This window comes from Triturus cristatus, chromosome 9, assembly GCF_964204655.1.
Source record: "Triturus cristatus chromosome 9, aTriCri1.1, whole genome shotgun sequence".
In the NCBI taxonomy this organism is placed as follows: domain Eukaryota; kingdom Metazoa; phylum Chordata; class Amphibia; order Caudata; family Salamandridae; genus Triturus; species Triturus cristatus.
The window spans coordinates 231,534,199-231,560,475 of NC_140592.1; the positions used below are offsets into that span (position 1 = coordinate 231,534,199).

Consider the following 26,277-nt stretch of genomic DNA (forward strand, 5'->3'; position numbering starts at 1 on the left):
ACGGATAGGCCACCGGAGGTGGTGGACCAGGAGTCTGCGGTGGGGGACGTTACCAAACTGGAGGACCTACCCATCCCGGCCGAGTGGCACGTGGAGGGAGGCCCGTCCAGGGAGGAATTCTGCCAGGGCCAGAGGGAGTGCCCTACCCTTGAGGGGCTGAGGCGACAGGCCGAAGCCCAGGCAGCAGGGAACGTTGAAGGGAACTACAGTGTTTACTGGGAGGATGGCCTCCTCTACAGTGAGCCCAAGGCACCCCTACATGGATCGTCACGAGCCTTGGTAGTTCCTCAACGTTATCGAGCCTTCCTTCTGGAGTTGGCTCACGAGATACCATTGGCAGGACACCTGGGGCAAGACAAGACCTTCGCCCGTCTTGTCCCACACTTTTATTGGCCTCAGATGAAAGTGTCGTCCGATACCTACTGCCGGACATGCGTGTCTTGCCAAGCCAGTGGGAAAACAGGGGTGAAGCTGAAAGCTCCCCTGGAACCACTTCCTGTCATTAGCACCCCCTTTGAAAGGGTGGGCATCGACATTGTGGGTCCGTTAGATCCACCGACTACAGCTGGTCACAGGTTTATCCTGGTTCTGGTGGATCATGCCACACGGTACCCAGAGGCAATACCTCTGAGGACCATAACAGCACCTGTTGTGGCTAGGGCCCTGATGGGAATCTTTACCCGAGTGGGTTTTCCCAAGGAAGTTGTGTCCGACAGGGGGACCAACTTCATGTCAGCGTATATGCGGGCGATGTGGAAGGAGTGTGGAGTGACATACCGGTTCACCACTCCTTACCACCCCCAGACCAATGGTCTGGTGGAGAGGTTTAACAAAACCTTGAAGGGCATGATCAGAAGTCTGCCTGAAAGCCTGCGGAGGAAATGGGACGTCCTCCTACCCTGTTTACTTTTTTCCTACAGGGAAGTGCCACAGAAGGGAGTGGGCTTCAGCCCCTTCGAGCTTCTGTATGGGCACCCTGTACGTGGACCTCTCAACCTGGTGAGAGACGGATGGGAAAGAACTCCCAGAAAGCTTCCCCAGGATGTGGTGAGCTACATGCTGGCCTTCCGGAGCCAAATGGCTAAGTTGTGGAAGCAAGCTTCTGACAACTTGGAAGCCAGCCAAGCAGTGATGAAGGCGTGGTATGACCACAATGCTCACCCGGTGGAGTTGGAGCCTGGCCAGAAGGTGTGGGTGATCGAACCGGGAGAGCTTAGTGCCCTCCAGGATCGCTGGTCAGGACCCTTTGAGGTGTTGGAGAAGAAGGGTAAGGCTACCTACTTGGTGGACCTGAAGACCCCTCGTCAGCCCCTGCGGGTGCTGCATGCCAACCGCCTCAAACCCCACCACGAGAGGCCCGAAGTCATCTTGATGATGGTGACTGACGGAGGAGAGGACGTGGAAAGCGAGCCCCTCCCCGATTTGTTTGCGTCTCAAGAGAAGGATGGGTCGGTGGAGGGAGTGATTCTCTCCCCATCTCTAACTCCTGAACAGCAGGAGGACTGTCGCCAGGTCCTGGGGCAGTACTCTTCGTTGTTCTCCCTTGTCCCGGGTAGGACTCACCTGTGCGTCCATGACGTGGACACAGGAGACAGCCCACCTGTGAAGTCCAAGATCTACCGGATGTCAGACAAGGTGAAGGCCAGCATTCATAGTGAAGTCACTAAGATGCTGGAGCTAGGAGTGATCGAACCTTCTAGCAGCCCCTGGTCCAGTCCGGTGGTGTTAGTACCAAAAGCTGCACCACCGGGTGCCCAACCAGAACTGAGGTTCTGTGTGGACTATCGGGGACTGAATTCAGTGACCAAAACTGATGCTCATCCGATCCCTAGGGCGGATGAATTGATTGACCGGCTGGGAGCTGCCCAATATCTAAGTACCTTTGACCTTACTTCAGGGTACTGGCAGATCTCTTTGACTGATGGAGCAAGGGAAAGGTCAGCCTTCTCCACGCCCAATGGCCACTACCAGTTCTGTGTGATGCCCTTTGGGCTCAAGAACGCACCTGCCACGTTTCAGCGCCTGGTAAACCAGATCCTCACCGGAATGGAGAGTTTCTCTGCTGCTTATCTGGATGACATAGCCGTCTTCAGTAACAGCTGGGAGGATCACTTGCGTCACCTGCAAGCTGTTCTCCAGGCCCTGAGACAAGCTGGATTGACGATCAAGGCCAGCAAGTGCCAGATCGGGCAGGGGTCGGTAGTGTACCTTGGACACTTGGTGGGTAGGGGAGCGGTGCAACCCCTCCAGGCGAAGATCGAGGCCATCATGGCCTGGGAACCCCCCAAGACACAGACTGAGGTCCGAGCATTTTTGGGTCTCACGGGATACTACCGCCGCTTCGTGAAGGGGTACGGTACCATCGTAGCCCCCCTCACGGAGCTCACGTCCAAGAAACAACCTCGACGGGTAGTCTGGACGGAGGCTTGTCAGCAAGCCTTTGAGAAATTGAAGAAAGCTATGTGCGAGGCCCCGGTCTTAAGGGCCCCAGACTTTTCCAAGGAGTTCATTGTCCAGACAGATGCATCAGAACATGGCATTGGGGCAGTGTTATCGCAACTCAACGAAGAGGGTCTGGATCAACCCGTGGTCTTCCTATCCCGGAGACTACTTCCCAGGGAACAGAAGTGGAGTGCAATAGAGCGTGAAGCCTTTGCAGTGGTATGGGCTCTGAAGAAGTTGCGGCCATACCTGTTTGGCTCGCACTTCCTTGTTCAGACCGACCACAGACCCCTTCGTTGGCTGATGCAAATGAAGGGAGAGAATCCCAAGTTGTTGAGGTGGTCTATTTCCCTACAGGGAATGGACTTTCAGGTGGAACATCGGCCTGGAGTGGACCACGCCAATGCAGACGGTCTCTCAAGGTATTTCCGCCTTAGTGAGGAGAACTCCCAAGGGGTTGGGTAGCTCTCCCCACTTTCAGCTGGGGGGGACGCGTGTTAGACCTGTCAGCCCTTTGGGTGGTCCCTCCTCATCATTATTTATTTTGTCCCACTTTTGCCTCAAACCCTATTTGAATTTTTCCTTTTTGGGAACCACCAGACTTTTTCGTGTTGCTGCAGATTCAGGGAGCCATTTTACCTACCCCTGAAACTTCTGTCTGAGGGCCTGGAGCACAAAATGGTGGCCACCTGTGACATCACCAGCATCCACTGGAACCTGCTAGCACCTTCCAGAACCCTGTGACAGTTGAAGGCGGTTTAGAATGTTGGGAAGCTAAGACAGAGAGTTGGCAGTTGGAGCTGGCAGTTGGCACCTGACTGGTGAAGAGTGAGCAGCACAAACGGGAAGGAGGAAGGAGTGAAGCAGCAGGGGTGGAAACTTGTGCCTGGAGTGGGGTCCATAAACCCACCCTTGATACTAGTCCCTACTGACGGAGCCCAGCCTAGAGCCCTGTGTGGGAAGAAGTCAGAAAAACCATCCTGAGGACCTGGACAGCAGGAACAGGCCTTAGAAACAAGAGAACAGCAAGATCCTGACCTGGAAGCTGGTTTCCCTGAAGTCCGACGTCGAGTAGCCTAAGACCTGGAGCCCGAGGTGGAGAAGCGGCGCTGACTGGAAAAACAGACGTCGTACCCGGAGCCGCCAGAGGTCGAGAGAGGGCGCCGTCAGAGGTCGTGAGGAATACCAGAGGTCGAGGAGGAAGTCACCTGAGGTCGAGTGAGCGGCGTCATCGGAGGAGTGAAGTCCGCCCTCCGGAGTCGTCGGAGACCGAGGTGAAGGGTAACGGAGGTCGGGAGTGAGGATCGCACTCCGGAGTCGCCGGAACCTGTGAGAATCGTGCCGGAGGTCGGGAGTGGAGGTCGCACTCCGGAGTCGCCGGAAACCTGTGAGGAGCACCGGAGGTCGGGAGTGAGGATCGCACTCCGGAGCCGCCGGAAGTCGACATCGAGGCAAGGCCGGCCGACGTCATCGAAGCCGAGGTCGCCATCGGACCTGAGCCGCCCGAAGTCGACATCGAGTAAGACTGCCCGACGCCATCGAATCGGAGGCCGAGATCGAACCGAGGCCGCTGACGTCGAGACCGGAGCCGCCGCCGGCGTCGTCAAAGAACTGACATTGGGCCGAGGCCGCCGACATCGAGCTGGAACCGCCTCACGGCATCGACCCGACTCCAGCGGCGTCGGAGCATCAGGAAAAGGGCAGTAAGTGGAGTAGAGGGCGCCTAAGGCCCTGTGGAGACCTGAGAGACTGCTCTAAGGGGCTAGGGAGGTGCTGGAACCAACCTGACTGTGCCAGGGGTGAACTGGGACTAATCTAGAGAAGTTGTGTGGAGAGAGAGAGCCAGGTCTCTGGTATTTCCCCCCTTTATCTACCTCAGTTTAGGCCTCAGCCTTGACCAAGCCAGGGAGTAGACACCCCCAAGCCTTCCACATCCCCACAAGCTGTGCCTGGGCCAAATCAGCCCTTAGGAATTCAAAAGTGATCTGAATCCATGAGTGTCACTGTCAGCTTTTAAGTATTTATTAGGGGCACTGTATTTATTGTATTTAACCTATTTATTGTTCCACTGTATTTATTGGTCCACAGTGTTTATTGATGCACAATATTTATTGGTTACAGTATTTATTGCCTCAGAATAATTAATTGCCTGGCTGTATTGCACTTTTATTTATGCCTTCAGTATTTATGATCACCCCTATTTATTGAATCAGTAAGCCAGTATTTATTTGTCCTGCACTTTCTAAAAAGCTTGTATATTGTGATTGTTATTTATTTTCTCCAATCAGCAACTAAGAGAAAAAGCAGATAAAGAAAGTTATTTTCATAATTTTTACGGTGTAGAGTCGTTTTTGGAACGGATGCACGCATGGTTATTGTTTGGGTATGTTGTATGCTTAGCACGGAGCCTGATTCCTGACCACTCGAGCCAAGCTACCACAGTGTGTCCGGAAGACCACCACCACCCCTTCTAGTGTGGGAGTGGTTTTCCAACAGTGGGGAAAAGAGATAAGAGGTTCCCTGGCGACTGCATTGTTCTCACATTTAGAACACCAAACCTAACACAAGAGATCTTGCGCCGACAGGGTTCCAATCATGTGACCAATCATGGTATAAACGTACTGCCCTTGGGCTATTTTTATCCTCCTACACACTATACTTCCTATGTAAGACAGCAGACCCCGGTTTACCCCATGAATTATTCCCAACCCAGCCTATCCTTGATTAACAGATCTGAGGTGCTTTCTTCCCTGGAGGACATTTATTGACTTAGTAATAGCGGTAGTAATGTGGCTCAATCCCAAACTCCGGGAATAACTTCGCCATGTATAGTTCCCACGGCTAACGTCGAGCAAGTCGATATTGAGGTAGGAGACATTCCTAATAATTATAATACCCAGAATGGAACAACTCAATTTACCACAGACATCACTCATAGTGATATATCAAATAGCCTTGATGGCCCCTACACCGCCCTTTTCCCTACCGATTGCGCATCTCAGCCTGGGCCCAGAACTAATTAAATGGAAATTCTGTTTTGGAATGTGGCAGGCCTTAAAGTCAAACTGACAAACCCTGCCTGGCTGGAATGTATTTATAAATTCGACATTATATGCACTCAAGAAACCTGGACTGATACTATACAACATATTAATGGTAATAAAACATTCTTCAGTCCAGCGGTCTCTTCGAGTCAGGGGAGGAATAAGGGTGGCCTTAGTACCTACGTGTCCTATAGATTAAATGCACACAAGATAGACTTCGCGGAGTCCAAGATCTATTATCAGGTGCTTAAAATCAATATAGACAATATTTATTACTTAGTCCTAATACATTTTTATAATAACATACCCGTTGGGGACACTGAACAAATTCTAATGCACCTGCAGAGAGACTTGGATAATATACAAAGGAGTACTGGCAAAGACTACTGCATAGTTTCGGGTGGGGACTTTAATTGTGGCCCCTGCCCACATACCGTAGGAGATGTCTATGGTATTGAACTAGATGACGATAATGATTCGTCCCATTTTTTACATTCTGCTCCCGGTGACCAATTCAATTTGTTAAAATACATTTTGGAACTGGGTTTTGCTAACAATGTATGTTTATTCCCAATTCCTTTTAGTAGCACTTTTAATGGTCGTGGCCTGTCTTCAGTTATAGACCACATACTAGTATCAAATAGATACGCAGACAGAATACACTATTTTAAAGTACATCCCGTTGCTTTTAGTGACCACTACCCCATTAGCGTCCTTCTAGATCTTCCTGCCAAGGTGGAAGATATTGTTATTAACAGACAAAATGGCTATACAGTCAAATGGGCAGGCGTCAATTCATCCGAATTATGTAAGCACCTTTTAACTATTTGTAAAGACGACTTCATGGTCTGCCGCGACGAAACTGCTAACAAATCTGACATTCTTAGCTCCTTCATAAATATATCCCAGTCCATACAAAATAGATTACGGGTAAAAAGCAAAAAACGGGCAGATAAGAGGAGTGGCTGGTTCGACTCTAAATGCTCAAAAGCTCATGCAGCCCTGATAACTGCCTTACATAAGCCCATAAAAGATCGAGGAGCAATAAAAAGGGCTAGATTAGCTTACAAGATATCCCTTAAGGGACGCAAGTCGGCCATAAAGCTAGAACTATGGCAAAACCTAAAATTAGCAGCAGGTCTGAAAGACATGAAAGGTTTTTGGAAGGCCGTGAATGCCCCTTTTTTTGCTTTGGGTAATTCGCCCAGCATTGAAATCACAATAGGGGAGGATAAATGGGTGACTCACTTTTCTGGTCTTTATAACAACCTGGCGGATCCCCAAAACAAAGAGGCCTCAAGCATAAACTCCTCAAATTATCTTCCAATTGAAATCGATTTTGATGCCCAGGAGGTGATTTTAGCTATAAACTGAAGCGTGGGTGGTAAGGCCCCGGGACCAGATAGTATACCATTGAATTTATTTAAATCAAGTCCAGCGCTCTGGGGACCCTTGTTAGCTCTGGTCCTAAAGGCTTGCTCTACCTTGGGATTTACACCCACCTGGACGGAGTTTATATTTGTCCCTGTTTTTAAAAAAGGTAACCGTGACGACCCGTCCTGCTATAGACCAATATCACTATTGGACGCTTTTTCAAAGGTGGCCGGTTGTGTCGTCTTAAACCGCCTCCAGCTCTGGGTGGAGGAAAAGGGAATAATTTTAGAACTACAGTACGGTTTCCATCAAGGCGTGGGAACCGTCGAACAGAGTCTGAATTTGAATCTACTGCTGGGAAAATATGTACAGGCCAAAAGGGGGAGTCTATTTTTATGTTTTGTTGATTTGAGTTCAGCTTTTGATTGTGTCAACCACCAGAAGCTATGGAGCATTTTAGAGACCATGGGGGTTGATACACCCATCCTAAATGTTTTAAACAGTTCTACCTAGATGCCTGGGCCCGGAGGCGCTATGGAAGAGGCGGCGAACTCAGCCACAGCTTCCCTGTAAAGAAGGGGGTGAGGCAGGGGTGCATGCTAGCACCCCTCCTGTTTACCCTTTATATTAACAGTCTTGGTGCAAAACTAAGTAGCGACTGTCAGGATCTACCATGCATAAATAGACGACCAATCGGAGAAATTGTTATATGCAGACGATGCTGTCCTATTGGCTCGTACCCCGCTTGGCTTACAAAAAGTCATCTCTAGCTTTTCTGCCTATATGTCAAACCTTGACCTCCATGTACATATAAAAAAAAACATTCACAATGAAATGCTGTAAGCCCAGTATCAAGTGCCGAGATATCTTCATTGATAATAGGAAACTCGAATTTACTACTCATTTTTCTTACTTGGGCATTGTATTTGAAAGAAGGGGTCTATGGGCTAAAGCCATAGAATCTAGAAAATTATTATTTTGTAAAGCAACTGGTGAATTGATCCACTTTGCCAGTAAATTAGGAAGGCGCTCAATCGCTGATCTACTAACAATCTACAAAGCTAAATGTACACAGATTGCTATGTATGGAGCGGGCATCTGGGGTTATGCTAATGTCGAATGCCTGCAGCTAGTAGAAAATAGGTTTTTAAGATATCTCCTAGTGATCCCTAATAGTACAGCCATATTCATACGCCACGCTGAGCTGGGTTTGCCCTATCTTTCGGATCTAATTAAACTGCAGCCTATCCTGCTGTGGCATAAGGCTTGGACCGGTATTTCTACTAGCCTGAACAGGGACTTGATCAGCGATTGCCTGTCCCTTGATGGGGCAGACCGCATTCCCTGGTTGACCCATGTTAAAAATTTCCTAGAGGATTTACGACACCCGAGTATTTTTCTAACCCAGATAGTTTGAATAAGGTCACCAGAAATAATCTAAAATCATTATGTCTAGATCACTTGGAGACTATTAATTTAGCTACTAACATTGTGAAACCGTCAGTGAGAGTACACCAACTACTTCTGACTCACTCAGGAATACAACCATACTTATTAAATACCACAGGAGCCTATGATAGGTTGTTACTGACCCGTTTACGCCTTGGTATTTTTCACATCAGGGTCACTTTTCCAAACATTAACGATTGGTCTCGCTCTCTATGTTTATGTCCGTGTGATAATATCTCTGCTCAGTCGACAATTCATGTTATGTTTTTTTACAAATTTTATTCTACATTTAGGACAAAATGGATTTTACCTATTTTAAAGTGGTATGGCCTGAGACAATGTCGACCTGCCTTTTTAAAGTTGCAATATTTGAATGATGGACCCGTGACTGATCATATTGCCAAGTATCTGAAAGGGGTGGTTAGATACCGGATGACAATGGACGGTCCTCCTCTTTCCTAAATTGTCTGAGTTCTTTTTTAACCCATTTTATTCAAATTATCGTGATGTAATGTATGCTGTCTTAATATGTATTGTGCTTTTATGGTTTAACACTTTTTAAATCGAATAAAGCGTATTCTGATCTGATCAATCCACTCTCCTGTGATACTACACTAAAGATGGTTTTACACCTAAATGTGTTTTTCCTCCTAAATGTGTCGCATTCTACTAAACATTTTCAACATGCTAGTGCGCACAAAGCGATTTTGCACCATAATGTACTTTCAAGCAAATGTGATGCCATACTGATGCACATCTTTCACACCTCATGTGACAACTTACTTACATTATCTCTTTGTGCGGAGTAAGTTTTAAACTATATGCCATACCAAGTCCTGCTCACATTGAATCACTGTTGATTCGTGCACCTAAAAGTGATTTTTTTCTTCTCCATATGTTTTTGTACCTGAAAGTGTCTCCACACTCCTTTATTAGTGTTGCGTAAAAAGCAATTTTTTCACCTGCATGTGTTTGCACATTCCTGTTACTGTACACCAAGTGTGATTTAGCACCTCAATGTGATTTGTACTAACCAAAAGTGTTTCCACGCACCTGTAGATGTTGCACGCACCTGTAGATGTTGCACCTAGAAGTGTTTATGCACGTAAATATGCTTTTTCTTCTGTGATGTTTGCCCCTAAAACATTTTCCGCTGTTGATGTTGCACCAAGTGTGATTTTGCATCAAAATGTGATTTTGTTCCTAAATATGAAACCATAATGCTATTTAATTTAGACCATGGGCAATATCCTAAGAGCAAGGAATGAAACAATAGGAAGAAGCCAGATACTGCTGGCGCCTACAAAACACACACAGCAGGTGGCTTATGCACCAGAGATTCCACTTTGCTCCTTATCTCTGTTTAGGAAGGCGAAGAATACAGTGGGCCATCCACAATGGAGCAGAGTGGGGGTCGTACAGGTAGGGCATGATACTCTTGCCTACTGAGAACATTTGCAGAAAAATGGGAAGAGTATGGGCTTCCCAGGACAGATTCTCTCATATCCAGCCATTTGAAAGGCTATAATAGGGACTTAGGAACAAGCTCAATCTGAGCCGTAGACAGGAAAGCATTTAAAATCCTTCTAACATGTGGCGGAGCGGAATATGGATACAAATTTATACAAAGCCATCAGAACAGAGCAAAAATTAGATCTCTTGCGCCTCAAAACTAATTGGATGGATGATTTGGAGAGTGACCTCACTGACTGGGACGGAGCAACCACCCTCAGGTGTACCCGATAGGTCTTCAGAAATGCCTAACTTAAATTCGTTCTATTTACTTTTCTATACAGTACTTATCTGACACAGGCAAGATTGCATTGTATGTTCCCAGGTGGTGGAGGGAAGATATCACAGATGTGCGGAGACGGTGCAAAATTTTATCATATGACATGGCCCTGTAGTGCAGTCTTTTGGGGAGAAAGAAGTGGAATTGTTGGCAGAATGGACAAGAAGACAGATTCCACGCACACCATGAACATGCCTCCTGGGACTACTACCTAGAAGATGATTGATTTAGCACTAGCAATGGCCAGGAAGGGCATCGCGAACTCACTGGAGTCAATCTTTGCTCCTTTAGTCCTCAAATGGCATTAAGAAGGGTTTGGGCTGAGACAGAGGACTTGGTGAGACAGCAGCTGAATTACAAGCATGGAAGAGCAACAAGAGAATCAGGGTGTGACGCCATCCTGTTGCAACTAACTTTAAAATCTGACAACAATCCCCCAAGAGCCACCCAGCTCATCTTTGAACATGAACAAAAACAGTCTAATGTGTGTTTCACCTGTAGTTGAACAAACAGTGCATTCTAAAACTTTGGGTATCCTGTCTGAAGACTTTACCTATATCAAATGTTCCTGATGTAATGTGCACTCTTTCACCCTTTGCTCTTCTGTATTTTAATTTATGAAAATAATAAAATATATTTAAAAAAACAATTAGGAAAAAGCCCATCTGGACGCACCTCAGCAAAAAAACTTGCATGGTTAGCAGCAGCTTTGCTCCTTTAATTCTCTGTCTTCTTGTACACCTCTAGCAGTTTGGGATTTGGCAAGCACAGGTTGTGTTTTTGTGTTTTTTGGGTGATGACTTGAAAATACGGAATTCCTGCAAGAGCCTTCAACCTGTCTCTACTGAAGGGGAAAGAATCCATCTGACTTTTGTGGCTCCCATATCTCGTGACCAGCTGTCCAAGAGGAGAGTTAAGGGAAGCTACCACACCTTCCACCGGAGCCTTTGAGATTTGGGCCCATGACATTTCTAGGCATTGGAATAGATGACTTTCATCTCAAAATTTGAGCTGAGATTACTTTATTACCAAATCCAACTGGCCTGTTAGCAAACCTTAAAGGAAGTTGTTTCAATGATTCCTTTGATTGGCGTATTTGTTGGTGAGATTCATGGTGTTAGCAAATACCAAGCACTGCAGCATTTACCCTGGCTGCTGATCCATCTATCTACTCTTTGTCTGGAGAGAAACTGAGACTCAGTTGTAGCACTTTCCATTTGAGCGACAGTCACTAAGAACCTTGATCGCAGAACTACAAGTGACTTTACTGGAAGTTGCTAAAAGTGATGTTTACACACTTTCTCTTGTCCACAAAAGACTGAAATAATCTGTTGCAGCTTAGAGACTCAGTAAACTCAGTTTTGGGGGGCATGCACCTTGCAAAGAGAATATTGCTAATTTTCAGCATTACCCTACAGTTAATATGGCCTGCACAGCTCAACGTTACAGCATTGATAGTGCCTAAAAGAAGCAGCAGTACATCAAGAGGTTATATCCCGGATGAAGAATGCCTCCTTTGATGATTATCATTTTTATAGTGCAAATAAAAACCTTCATTCTCTCTTAACTAGAGTCCTAGCTGGACCTTTGTTAAGTTCTATTTGACACCTCAGTTGCTAACTCCTACACACCACTTAGGTCAGGCGTACTACTTAGGAGAAGTCAAATTCTCATGTGGACCTCCACAAGACTCAATTAGAGTGGACAGATGTTCCCACACCTGGATCTCCAAGGTGCAGAAACACTGGACCCAGGTCTACTGGGCAGTAAAATTGCATGGGGAATGGACTGAAGTGCAAGAAGGCATGGTCCCCGAGGCTTGTCTCACCCCTACCCAGGCACAAAGGAGCATATAATGCTACCCCCTGACACAACACAACACCCTCTCTATTCCCATCTGCACCCCTCCCCGCCCTGCATCATTGTCGCAGATATTTACAATTTGCTGTGGTATAGCAGGGGCCACACAGTCATTCCATAATCCATGGGTTTAATTCATAATAGGTAGACATATGTGCAGAGGTACCACGAGGTAATGTAATTTATGGCCACTCGGAATCTCCGCACATATATCTGTCTAACTTGTAATCGAGGTCTTAGATTAAGCCTTACCTCTTAGCTTTACTACGCTAAAAGAGGCATGATCCACTGGCAGTGATTGACACATTTAAAAATAACAATAGTAGCCTAAATTCCTTGGGCATATTTGGTAAACAACAGTTACTCATTTACAAACCATCAAGGAACCACTGATTATACATTGTTCATACTGTCCAACTGCAAAGCATACCTGTTAACCCGGTGGTCTACAGTGCATAACCAAATAAGCAAAGATTAATTGAAACAGTTCTCAGATTTCACAAACATATACTTGACATATTGTTGAAACATGCTTGATGACCCAGCTTTAACAGCTTGAAGGGATCCCTTATACCTCCCGGCAGCGTGTGGGTAGGTCGTCCGCCAAGCTTGTGGTTCATACGACACTGGAAAGTCCAGGTATCTTGACCTGCCGGGAGTTGATGGTGCCAGTCACCAATTGTTTTGGGGTTGGCCATCGCATCGACAGGTACCACATCTTTAGGTGCACTGTGTGGTATATCACAGTTAGTAAACCAGAACACCACTAATAGTGTAGATTGACAATCCTTTCTAGGCCCTGAAGAATTGCCGCCAGATCATTCTGACACATAGGAAAGAAACACATTGACCACATGAAGTTGAGCGTAATATGCTGACACATTATATCAGGAAAGGGCCACTCTATATATTTTTAACCAGGTTGGAAGCCAAGTTCATTAAAATTATTCTGTTTGGACTTCCACTTCCTGTTTTATCCTCGCACTGTCTACTGACCTCCACGTTAGCACATCTACACTTTTACGTCCCTTACACCCATGGCACCATACGGTAAGGAATAAAAGATTTCTGCCAAAGTGCCCCTCATAGGGTGCCCGTCAGGTATTGCAGCGCCTACCTAACGAGGAGCAAGCCCTATGATGAAGCATGACACCCAGCTGGCAGGATGTGTGAGGGCCCTAATTCCGAAAGGAGGGATCCCCCTCTCCCTATTTTCCTAGGGGACAACCTTTTCTTTCCTTCTCATCGCACCTAGCTTCCTTTTGCCTCATTAGGAACTGCATACCCTCTTGGTTTTGATCCCTTATAATGGGTCTGGGATTCTTGATCTTTTTGGGAAATAGAAGGTGCGGTCAGTAGAGACCCTTCCTTTCCTTGGAGGCTTCAGGGCTATTTAATTATATATATTTTCTTTCAGTAAAACTAAAAGTAGAGAGTTATAATACATAGTTATGTGAGCTAATAGATAGTGTGTCAGATAAGAACACATTTCACTGTTACCGCTAAAAAAGGAGCAATTAGATAAACAACAGTGGAACAAATTTTGTATATGCTCTCTGGAGCAAACTTAGCTAGGAATGGGTCTGAAAACAGTAGAATTAGAAAACTGCAATCAGCTGGCTTTCTGCAAAGAATTAATAGCTCACCTCGTCAAACGGTGCTTCACTGACTAAGGTACTACTTCTCTTTATGTTCTAGTTTGTGCTCCTTTAAGCTATCCTCTAATATGCTTTACTCTAAAATGTTATGAGCAAATGTAAATATGTTCCATATAGTTTCTCAAATTAGTTACATGTAAAGCTCTATGTTGCTAAGTGGCTAGGCTCACGCTATATCAAATAACACAAATAGATAAATAAATACATACTATAATTCAATATGAAAAAAACATGAATCAACAGAATGAACACAGCACTGTTACACATGGCAGGAGCATATCAATGTCTCATACTCACTCCCAGGACATCAGCGGCACCACGAGTCAAGATGTCTGAATAAAATCCTCGCTCTTTTATGACAGGATACTTCCTTTTGGATGCCCTCTTACTGGTGCTCGCATCTTGAACATCAGCCCCAGACACATTCACTTTGGCCGCTGGATGAGGTAGCATTGTGGTTTGTGGACTGTAGGGCACCCGCCCCAGTGAGTGAGACAAGTTTCTTTTGTTTTTATCCATCTTGATTTTCCCTCAGTGAAGAAAGGCAAATGTATCTAGGGAGAAAATGGAAGGCATCAGTGCCTGCACTGCATTGAATAGCTGTAATCTCTGCTGGAACTAACTGTGGGTTACAATGCAGATGGCACTCTTATTCAGAAAGTTATTGGTTAAGGAAGCAAAAACACAAAATTAATCCAATGGACCAGAGCTTTTAAAACTGGGAGTTCAGCAGTAGTGACTTGCATATAGCCCAAAGATCTAACGTTTTAGAGCAATCTAGGTGGCTCACTCAAAACACACTATTTACGGATCTAAATTGTAAAGTGCTACAGGAGACAATCATTACCATAATTTTGTTCCGGGTATCTCATAACAGGCCACCACCTCACCTAATAAAATTGGACAACCCCATTACACCCTCTACAGAAGTAAAGAACCTAGGTGTGGACGCCAACATCTCACTCCAAACTCAGGTTAACCAACTGTTCAAGAGTGCATCGTTCACCAAGATAATCCTATTCAGGACCTTCCCTTACCTGGGACTCTCATACAGGGTCCTGGCCTCAAGAGCTCTGGTCTTGTCACTAAGAGAATAGACGCTGTAATAATCTTTCAAGATACCTGGTCAGCAAATTACAAAACCTCCAAAATGCAGCACCTAGACAGGTGTTAAACATGGGCATAAGTGACCACATGACTCCTGCCCTCAAACTTTTGCACTGGTGCCCCATCCGTTAGAAGAGCCTCATTCAAAGATCACTGCATTAGCCACCAGGCGATAGATTAAACAGGAGAATCGCTCTACAATCAAAACTCAGACTGTCTTGTCAAAGGAGGAACCTCAAATCCAGAATGGCCCTACTCTTGAACACGGTCTTCTAAAAAAAAAAATTTAAACACAGGATCAAGCACATAATCATTCTCTGTAGAGACATGCAAAATCTATCACACTTTCCCTACTAAAATGAGGATAATAGGTATAACTATATTTTCATGCAGCACTGCATTGAGGCATGCCTGCTACAACACGACTGGAGCACACTACCAAACCCGTCAAACTTTTCAGAAGAAATCCACGGGAAAATTGTACTCATTTGCCATAGTAGGAAAATACTAGGTGAGTGAACTATAGGAACAGGCTTGAACCGTGTAATAGAGATAGCATTTTCCAACTCCATGGCAAAAGAATGCATGTATCTGCATAATTTAAATCTTGTAGCTCAGGTTTTCAACTAAGATAAAAGCAACATACCATAAAATAAGAGCATTAAATTTGCTGTATTTTAGGTCTTGCATGCTAGATAGAAGTAGAAGATGCAGGCCATTTTTATTTAAACTGAACAGAGGATAGGCCCAGGAGCCCTTATCTAAAAAAAATATCTTGCTGTGAGAACAAGGCAAGCTTATCAATAACTACAAATCGCAGCTAAAATTTATGTCTTCTAAAAGGCAAAACGTTCACATCTAGGTAAACTGAAAAATATAAATGAAAATATCATAATCAGATATTATATACGAACCCCATATTTTGAGTATGAATTTGCGAGTTCCCGTTACAAACAGTTAACTCCCTGGCATGTTCAGTTCCCAAGATATTACTTTGGCCAATCTGAATTTCCTAGAAGTGTGATAAGAATGTGGTTATGCATATTTTGAAAGTAAAAAATCAAAAATGAAATTACTAGGCGAGGGACCATGTAAGAAGAAAGTATTTCCCGAATAATCCTACTTGAAGAAATCCGTATCCCCTATAATCTAGTGTCATTCTCCTTGTGCATTTTCAGGTAGGACTCACCTGAGCACATTAGTAACAATTTTTCATTTTCATCCTTACTAAGGAAGCAGGAAAATAGGCCCCCTAGAGGAAGTTGGGGATCCTTGGCCCTGAGGAATGCTCCAGACCCATATGGGCTTCTAAGACGGGCAGAAACATGTTGGCCTGATCCTGATGGCGGTGTAAGTTATTGATCTTACATTATCCCCCCATTAGTTTTTAACCCTACCTAATGTACCCCCTAATAAAGACAAATAGCCAGGATACATTAAAGTCTTCTTAATTCACTGACCTGGAACCCTCTATTGTCCAGTAGCTTTTATCTACGAACTCTCTCCTGAGGCCAACAGGAGGTAGAGTACACCCTGGAAGTACTGTCCTCCCAGAGTAGGGAGAGGTTGCTGATGATGAAGCATGACACAATTTTGTGCGTGAGGCGCCCTCTTCCATGAGCATGACCTTCCCTCTGTTCAGCACTCACTGTGACCATCCAAGTAGGACTTTTTGGTCGTTTGTCTTTAGGCAATAATACTAATGGTCTTTTCTACCTGCAGCTGCCGTACATTTTGTGGCAACAAGCTAGTATTTATGGCACGTGTAGCTGCCTCATATGAGTGAGGCTTGCATAAACAGTGAGACTTCAGACTAATCTGATCGGATAGTGGTGTGAAAGTAATCAGCTACATGACAAAGAGGGCTTCTCTGGTTTACTCAGCGATGACCAGCAGCACAACGCAACACCCACTATGCTTTGAAAACCTCTAAGGTGGAGAAATTATATTTTCCTCAACTAATGTTGATGAGTCACTCACAGTACCAAGGTCCATCTCATGTTCTTGTTCACATTGTGAATACATAATATCTGGCCTGAACTGCAATGTGAGGGAGAATGTAGATGTGAAAATTGCAGGAGAAATGATGCAAGACATGAACTATCTATCTGAATGTTGAAACATTAATGGCTAGGATTAAATAAACAATGGTTTGTGGTGATGCTTAAATACTGTTGTGCCTTTAGACACAGAAAATTATTTGTGGTAAGTTTAGGAGTTGGGCAGATGAGACTGTGACATTTTCTAATAAAATGGAAGGTGCAGCTGCGAACGTGGACACCTCAGATAGAGTATGAAGGGCTAGGTGAGATACTGGAACCAACACAAATTAGCGCCCAGACTAGAACTGCTACAAGATGAATGACTTCTTAGCTTTGACACGCTGGGGCTACCAACTGTTGCTCAATTGTCAATAACTAGCACTGATAGGAGCATTGGGCAGGAACATTTATGGCCCACTTGAAGACAACTGCATAGACATACTCTCAGTGAACTGGTATCACGATCCAATCTTCAGAAGTGCAGTACACAAGTAAATATGGAAAAGGACAATCTGGGTAAACAAGCCAACACTAATAAAATGGATACCTATAAAACTACATTTACCACAAAAGAGTTGAGAGAGATGACCATGGGAGATACCAAAGTAATGCCCAAGGAAACAGGCTCATCATCAAAGACCCATTAGCAACAAATAAAAAGAAGACCACCAATGCAGACCAGAATAGAAACATTAGTAACTCATCTAAATCTAGAAAGGACAGATCTGTGGAAGGTAGGTCTCTGAAATGGTCATAGATGTGGCAGCATTTCAAAGTAAGCCAGCAGTAACATCCCAGAACTATAAAGTAAAGTGGCAGGACTGGATACACTGACAGGACAATAGAGACAAGAACTGAAGAGGTAGAGGAACGCTCTTAAAATAATTATATCCGTCTTGTGGTGCTCTCAGAGGAGGCGGAGGATCAAAAACTAATCACTGTTCATGGAGGGATTTGATACTGCAAACTTTGAAACCAGGAAGACTATCCAAACTGTGTTCTGCGGAAAGAGCTCAAAAGACACAGGTCCCACCACTGAAGCTGGGAGCATCGTCAAAACGAATAGTTTGCAGATTACTTAATCACAGGCATCTAGAAGATCATGCTATACAAAATATTAAAATGCACCATTGCTCCCGTTACCAGACTACATCCATGAAGTGCAAAGATGATTGTATCAAACTGTACAGAGTAAACTGAGAGACTTGGGATACAATTATATGCTACTGTTCCAGGGAAGACTGCCGGTGATAGATCGAAATAAAATCCTGTTTTTTATGGAACCGGATCAGGCCTATGGACAATATGGAACAACAATGCAACTAGCCAATTACCACACTTTCAAGAAACAGAATGATGACCCCCCCCCCCCAAGATATTGGCTTAGATTCTCTGGTCACTGGCAAGGAATACAATGAAGCACGGTCAGGAAGTGGAAGGACTGTAGGGCCACAAGACAGTACACTGACAAAGGGTTTGGGCATGCCCACCATCAAAGACATTTATCAATCTCTTCTGGCAGCGCAATACACATGAGGCTGCAGACAACCAATTAACCTAAATGGCGAGGAATAAACATTGGGTCACGATCCATGGTACACTGATTTGGCAAAGTATTTGTAAAATCTATGGTGGCATAGAGATTCTAAGTGGAAAGAAAGAGGCAATGGGTCATCATTCTGAACTTTATGCTGTAAAAGCTCTAGTGTGGTCAGCTCTCCTAATTCAAGTAGAGGCCCCTCTGTTGCCTCATCCTAGTTAACTCACTGGCTTGGAGCTAGATGGGAGGAGATCCTGTGCAAAAGAGTGTTTCATTATGCTCCAACACTTCTGTGGATTTTAAACATTGAAAGTTATTTGGGAGAAGTGCAAGGGTGGGGTACGTGAGACACTGAAATGTTTTCTAATAAAATGCAGACAGGGCCGTGCCCCAAACGAGACTACCTTAATGAAGGGGAGGTATGATATCCGAAACAACACAAGTGAGAGACAAGACAATGACACCTACAACAGAAGGTGGGGCCAGATATTTAGCGAGAGGCATCGGTCGGAGTATACTGAGAGAGGAGGACATGGGACATCGTCTGAGTTGAAATTAGTGTTAAGTTTATGACATGGAATTTCATATGTCTGAACTGCAGTTATGAAATATGAAGGGTGAGAATGTATTTCAAAAGACAGAGGGTGCATTCTGTGTTACTGCAGGAGACACATATGGTAGACAAGATAGAAGAATGCAAACGTTCGAAAGGAATCGAGGGGCAGTCTATATCATGCTTCCTATACACCACACACCAGTGTTGAGATATGCATAACATTTGAAATACCAATTAAAGTTATGCATAGAATATTAGACCCGGATGGTAGATGTGCTATTGAGGGGCAAACTAGATGGGACCGATGTACTACCCCTGGAGATGTATACACCAAATAAAGATGATGCAAGTTTTTTCTCTAAGAGTGCAGGCTTGTGTGCTCCCTAACTGGCAGCACAGAAACAGTGAGCGGGTGATATTAACTGCAGATGGGACAAAAGAACTTGTCAGGTACCCTGTAGGAGGCGAGCACCCGTTGTTTAAAGGGAAAAAAAAAAGAGTAGTCTTTGACTAAAATATGGTCAGTAAGTTGCTACAACAACACAGTGATCTGGAGGTATATTCATAGTACTCAACAGTACATATAACAGGCACGCACACTTGGATACATCTATATATCGATCACTTTTGTGGACAGGTTTATCCACATTATATTTTGCTCGACATTTCAGTGAGGAAAGAAATGAAACAAGAGTTACAGACACAGTTTGATCTAAATGGTAGAACAATTACTAGCATGGGCAATGAGTGGGACAAAATGGAAACAGAGATACATGGTTATGCAATAGGGAAAACATGAAGGGTGAGATAAACATTGGTAAAATAACTTGAACAAAAAGAACACTTACAGGCACTAAAGAAAGAACATGTCAGCAGAGCAGATTTTAATCACTGTGCAATTAGTGAGGGTAAAGGCAGGCTGACTTGCACTGACACTATAAAAATATAAACATGGCTTCATGAAGAGAGAAAGCTGGACATGGGAAATTGCCCACACTGTAATTAAGAAAATAGGAAACGTACATCAATAATAGCATTGATGGACCCACTGGGTAGAATAGTATATAGTCAGGAAGGGATCAAAAAATATTATTTGACTACCTGACAAGGGCTACACAGTGCTAGGCAATAACTGACAATTTTGACCTAAAAAAACTAGCAGACGACCAAAGAGACTTCATCAATATACCAATAACAAAGGAGATAGTACAGGCCATTAGTAATCTGGATGGGGTAAGACACCAAGGGGAGACGGGCTCCCTGTTGAAGTATACAAAGAATTTGGGGACATACTGGTGGAAAAACTGCAGAAGGTAGTAGCAGAGGAAGCTAAATTGAATCAAATACATCCAGAGACTATGTGGGAGGCTAGGACAGTAAGGAATCATTATGGAAAAGGTAAAGCTACCAATCATAAAGCACACATACTGCTCAGCAGTTAAATACGAATACTAAAATCTTCGGTAAGGTGTTGGCCAATAGATTAAGACTGGTGATAGTAGCTAAAATAAGTCCTGACCAATGTGGATTCCTACCATGTAGAAACCCTGGGCAGAACTTAAGAGAATTTTGAAGTTCATGGAAGAAAGTAAAAAATACATTGCTAATGATCGTGTATTAGCATTATTTAATACGGAAAAACCTTTGACGCAATTTCCAAATTGCTTTTTGGGGCAATTTATTTTTTGATTTAAAACTGCTTTTTAAAGCTGTAGAGTGAGAGCATAGACTAATTTTGCAGTTTTGGATAGGTGGATTTTGGTAACAGGCATGAGGCAAAAATGCCCACTGTCCCAAAGCTATTTACATTGAGGATAGGACCACTGGGCTGCCTGTTGACCACTAGGTTGGTACAATATGATTTTCAAATAAGGCAAACCACACACATACTAGCACATGCTGATGACATGCTTATATACATAAGAAATAAATATTACACTTTCTGTTCCACTATTGCTTATATACATAAGAAATCTTACACCTTCTGTACCACTATTGCTAGAATGGGTGAAAGAATTTGGAAGACTATCTGTTCTTACACTGAATTGGGATAAATTCCTGTTATCCCTAATCACTATGGGTGGGGCAAATGGAGATGCATTTGCCTCATGATTACCCATTAATTAGCACAGTTTGGTGGAAAGGATAAACACCTGTAGAAATTATCACATGGGTGAGGAGAAGGAAAAGAGTGAACCTAAATGTGTTGCAGAGGAGCAGAAACGAGGGTGGGATGCCACTACCAGAAATGAAGAGTAATTGTCTAGCTTGCTAACTAGAATACTTTATGACGTGATTTGCAGAGGAAGGACGACTAGATAAAACATTGCTATTTGAGATGGTGGAAGACTATGATGTTATGTTCCAGGGTTAGGCCCATGTAGCGAAGCTGCTCATTTCTTACATTGTGCTCTTTTTCACAATAAGATTTCTGCCGTGAACTTTTGCACATATTTGCATACATGACAATGTGGGATTAGTTTCTCTGAAACTACTTTGTTCACACATCTAACTTCGTACAACATTATCACGATGCCTCAAACATTATGTAAAAGGCCTCTTTACACACTATGTACAAATGTCATTCTATCTTCATAAGCAAGACGACAGAGTTACCAACATATCCATAACATCGCTAATCTACAACGTACATTGCAAGGCTGCTTTCTATTATAAATAATGAGCATCCCAATAGATTAGTAGAGGAGGCACTTCAGCTAACAACGAAGGTCCCTGCATGCTGAGACTTCACCACTTAGCGGTCTAACATCTCATGAGGGGTGTCCAGTTTGTGACAAAGACGGGTTCCTTCACGCTATCTCATCAGGTAATGGGTTTGAATTGTCCTTTGGGAGGGGATTCTTGGCTCTACACCTACACACACTCTAGGTACACTTAGAGTAGGGTTCGCATAGTAGGAGTAAGCTAGATTACTGCCTTGTATATGCGTGCATATATACATTGTTACCACCATGGTAGAACTAGATCTACTATTTACGCTTTTGGTGCTTGTAATCACGTTCATATGCTTCTGTCTCCTAATCATTGCAGCACATGTATTTTATGCAAAAATAACATTGGTTCAATAAATCTTATTGAAAACGTCCCCCAGTGTATTCTCTGTATATTTCTCTAAGAATAAGTGAGCTAGAGTGACAGAGCGAAAGGTTCTGAACAGTTTCCATGATCCCTGAGGGGTCAGGGTTGTCATGTTCAGTTGTGGTAAATAAAATAAATATTACCGGACTGAATTTCATGCGGAATCTTAAATTAAAGTAAATAGCTCAAAATAACAAGAGGCAGAATCCGTGGTATAAGAGGTTTCTAATGGGCTTTATTCCATTCAAAATGGCCGACTCGAGTCGCGGCCCTCAGGTTCCGTCACCACGAAGGTTCAGGAAGTGAAGTACAATAATTTATTAACAGACATGTATTTTTATAATAAGTACATTACAATGAAACGAATGTAGAAGGCGTAACATTTGATAAGAAAAATGACGTGACAGTGACATAATCGAAACTAGGCGTAATAAGGAATAAAAGAAACATGATTGGTTAGAATTATCAGACATAGGTGGATCTATAAGATAATACTTGGCATAGATGCGCGCGCGGCAGCATGACGTGTAATTGACGTGTAACTAGGGGGTGAAGGGGACTTGACATTTAGCTCTACATGTGGAGACGAGAAGTCTGGGGTCAAGTCATCCTAATCCCAAATCATATCTAACATCCTATGTTTAAAGAACTATGTTATCCACAAGGAAGAGACTCTCGGACAGAATCTATTCTATACTGACTGTGTGCGTGTACAAGCGTCTAAGTGTCTATATGAGATGCGAGGGGCAGAAAACTTTCCATGGCAACAGGGCTATGAATCACTTGCAGGAGGACGGAAAGGCTGAGTCCTTTGCTTGTGAGCTAAAGGAAATGTTTACCTAAATCACTGGACAGGAATGCATCGGCTGAAGAGCAAAATAGATAATTCGAAGGTGAAATACAACTTCTTGGCAGACAGGCGAAAACTAGCCGAGGCAGGCACCGTTAGCTGCACAGGGAGTAGGACAAAGTTCATGGATACAGATGCGAGCTCAAGCTGAAGCTGTCAGAGACAGAGAGCAGGGAAAGGCTTTGAGGACAGAATCGGGCCTACTCGCCTGAACTGTAAAAATGGAGTAACTTAGCCATATAAAGTCGGTGGCCTTTCATACTTAGGAATCGAATATCCAGCCCATTGATGGCGGATCTGACAGAGAACATGTTGACGGTAGACACACATATGTTTGCGTCTTAGAAACTGGAACTGGAGGGAACATACATGTACTTGTAACATGCATATAGAACCGTTGGGGTCCAAGATAGGGGACATAACTGATCAGGAAAATCCACATTTCCACATTCCCTCCTTGTCCCCTTCTTGCCCTTCACGAGACATCAATCTTCATCATTCCATTGATTTGCTCATGGAGCATCATTTCTTCTTCTTTCTTCTTCCGGGATCTTGAGCGAAAACTTTGATGTGGAATACACGATGTGGCACACAGACCACAAATCGTTGGTCCACATTGCAGGCATAGACAACAACTGAAGAGCATAAGAAGGCCAATACTTAGGAAGGATAGAACTCTCCATCCCCAGGCTGATATCACACTCCAAAACCACCCGGACCACGTCCAAGTGCCTGGATTCTCGTGTATCTGGCTTACAATCTTATGAAGGCGTGTTATAGCTTTATATACAGATGGCGAATTTTCTGGTATGAATATGCAGCAGCTGGATCCGATGACCCTGCAAGCTCCGCCCCTATCGGCCAGGATGACGTCAAGGACAAGACGATTTTGAAGGACAACGATCCTCATCACTGATTGTTCCTCTGTCAGATTGCCTAGGGCGGCTATAGTTTCATTCACTACAGCTTCAAGGGTCTTGGTTAGTCTACGTATCAGTTTACTATTAGAAATTGTACCTATATATGGGAAAATACCTTTATTGAAATCTACATACTTGTCCCATGCTGTCTCAGTATAATCAACAACTGGGAGATCTCTTTGCTCTCTATTGTGTACTAAATGAACATTTCGATAATAATCAGGGGGAGCTAGGAAAACAGGTGGCAAAAGGAATGCTATGTAACAGGTACCATCCCAATCTAGAGGCAGACGCATATATGCAGTCTGACCACATATGAAGTAGGAATGGCGAGAAGCTCTAAATGAAGATTTACCTTGATCACTATATTCTACTGTAGTAACGCATTGGCTATGGCCCATGTGTTTGGAACCAACTTTTCTAACACATAATTCACCCTTAACTGGAAATACTGACATAGTGGGTAGAATTAGTTCAACTTCGGATTTGACATTCAAAATCATTAGATTAGGTGTAAAATTACCTAATTTATACACTTCATTTTCTAGATCAGTTCCTGTTCTACTGAGGTGACCCTCCTTATTAGGGTGACAGACTTTGAATAAAACTAGATTCAGATTTCCCCATATCCAATGTTGTTGATAAACTGCTGTGTCTGGGTCTATGGAATTTAATAAACTAAACCATGCTCCACAGGAGCCATTGTGTGTGAACGGATGTGGAAAGAAAGGCAGAACTCCTTTGTTATTCTGATAGGGAGGGAGTCGGCCACACACCCAACAATTGGTCGCATTACTAGTCTGATGGGAATGATGTAACATACTAATGAATGTGTTATTGCGCAGCGCAAGTCTATAGGATAATTCATGTGGCGGTAGGTCACTAAAAGAATGTTCATCAGTTATATTGAAAACACGTTTAGAAACAGGATGATACATATGCAAAATCATACTCGTAATAATTACTAAAATACTCAATAAAAACAAAATTAATAATGTCACAATACAGTGGTTACGCAGTAATTTACAATAAGCATGTCGTTTCATTATGATTCTGGACTCTACATGATTCAGACCTAAGGGATACATGTCGGGACAGATTCAACCGCTTCACCTTGGAGAGGACTTAAACAATCAAATCGTCCGACAGTTTAGATCTGGACCTGAGTTTCTGTTTATAGCACTGAGAGTCATTCAGTTCAACAAAAGGAAGTTTTGAATCAGTCTGTGAGGGAGTGCAGGGCACAGTGTCTATATCTGAAGGTAGTCCATGAAATTTTTTTACGTGACTGGAATGAATCCACCCTTTTCGTCCCTCGATCTTCACGGCTGTTCTTGTGGTCAACAGGACCAACTTGGGTGCTTTCCACCTGGGCTCCAATTGACTCTTCCTGTCGAAATTTCTCACAAAGACAAGATTACCCGGAACAACGTCATGGGGTTTCGCCTCAGTGTTGTCGGGAAAGGCTGCAGCTACCTGTGAACGAGAAGATTGTAGTGCAGACATCAAGGAAGCCAGGTAATCTGTCAGCATATTACAGTCAACATCAGTTATTTTACGTGGTATAGGCGTCCCCCACATATTCGGCGGTCTACCAAAGATCACCTCATACGGGGATAGCCCTGTTCTAGAGTGTGCTACCATTCTCATGTAAAAGAGTGCAACTGGTAATGCTACTATCCAGTCGACACCTTTCTCTCTACATATTTTGGACAGTCTGATTTTCAGTGTCTGGTTATGTCTTTCTACGAGACCTGCTGCTTCGGGGTGTCGGACACAGTGGAATTTCCACTGATATCCCAACAGGAGTGAGACATGTTTCATTAATTCGGATGAGAAAGGCTGACCGTTATCTGAATATACAACACGTGGTAAACCGTACCGTGGGAAGAATTCTCGAACTAGCTGCTTGGCAGTAGTCGAGGCAGTGTAATCTGATACGGGATACGCCTCTGTCCAACGGGAGAGAGCGCAGACAACTACGAGGACATATTTGAATCCTCGACAACGTTCCATCTGAATATAATCCATCTGGAGGACTTCAAAAGGATGATCAGGAGGCTGAAATCCACCCTGTTGTACGGGAACACTCTTTCCTGGATTAAACTGACAACATATCATACAGGTACGAACTTTTTGTTTAGCAGCTGCTCGCAAATGTTTGTTAAACCAAATGTGCTGAATGCTGTCTAACATAGCCTTCTCTCCTAAATGTGCTGGACTGTGAACTGTAGCTATAATGGCTTGAACCATGGAATCGGGGAGAAACCACACGGATTTCTCTTTCGTCATCCATCCTTGATCTGTCTGGATCCCTCCTAGTTCAGTCCATTTCTTTATTTCTTCTGCTGTGGCACGTGTCTGTATGTCAATTACATCAAGTGTGGGATCCTTAATTGTCATACACTGTGTTGGTGTCTGAACTATTGGCTTTGTCATGTCGGATGTACGAGTCTGAGCAGTCTGTTTAGCTGTTCTGTCAGCTAAATCATTGCCTTGAGAAATGGTATCAGTAACCTTCGTGTGTGCTTTGCATTTCATAAT

At 43.8% G+C, this 26,277-nt stretch overlaps 1 protein-coding gene across 1 annotated transcript in view; it reads right to left on the reverse strand.

Annotated features, from left to right (window-relative positions):
• DNAH1 (dynein axonemal heavy chain 1) overlaps positions 1 to 26,277 on the reverse strand; it is a 1,256,292-nt gene that overhangs the window by 1,166,591 nt on the left and 63,424 nt on the right. Inside the window, exon 2 of the mRNA XM_085624793.1 lies at positions 13,917 to 14,173. Within this exon, the coding sequence (XP_085480919.1) occupies positions 13,917 to 14,138 (222 nt within the window). The 5' untranslated portion in view covers positions 14,139 to 14,173. The remainder of the gene's footprint in view (positions 1 to 13,916; positions 14,174 to 26,277) is intronic.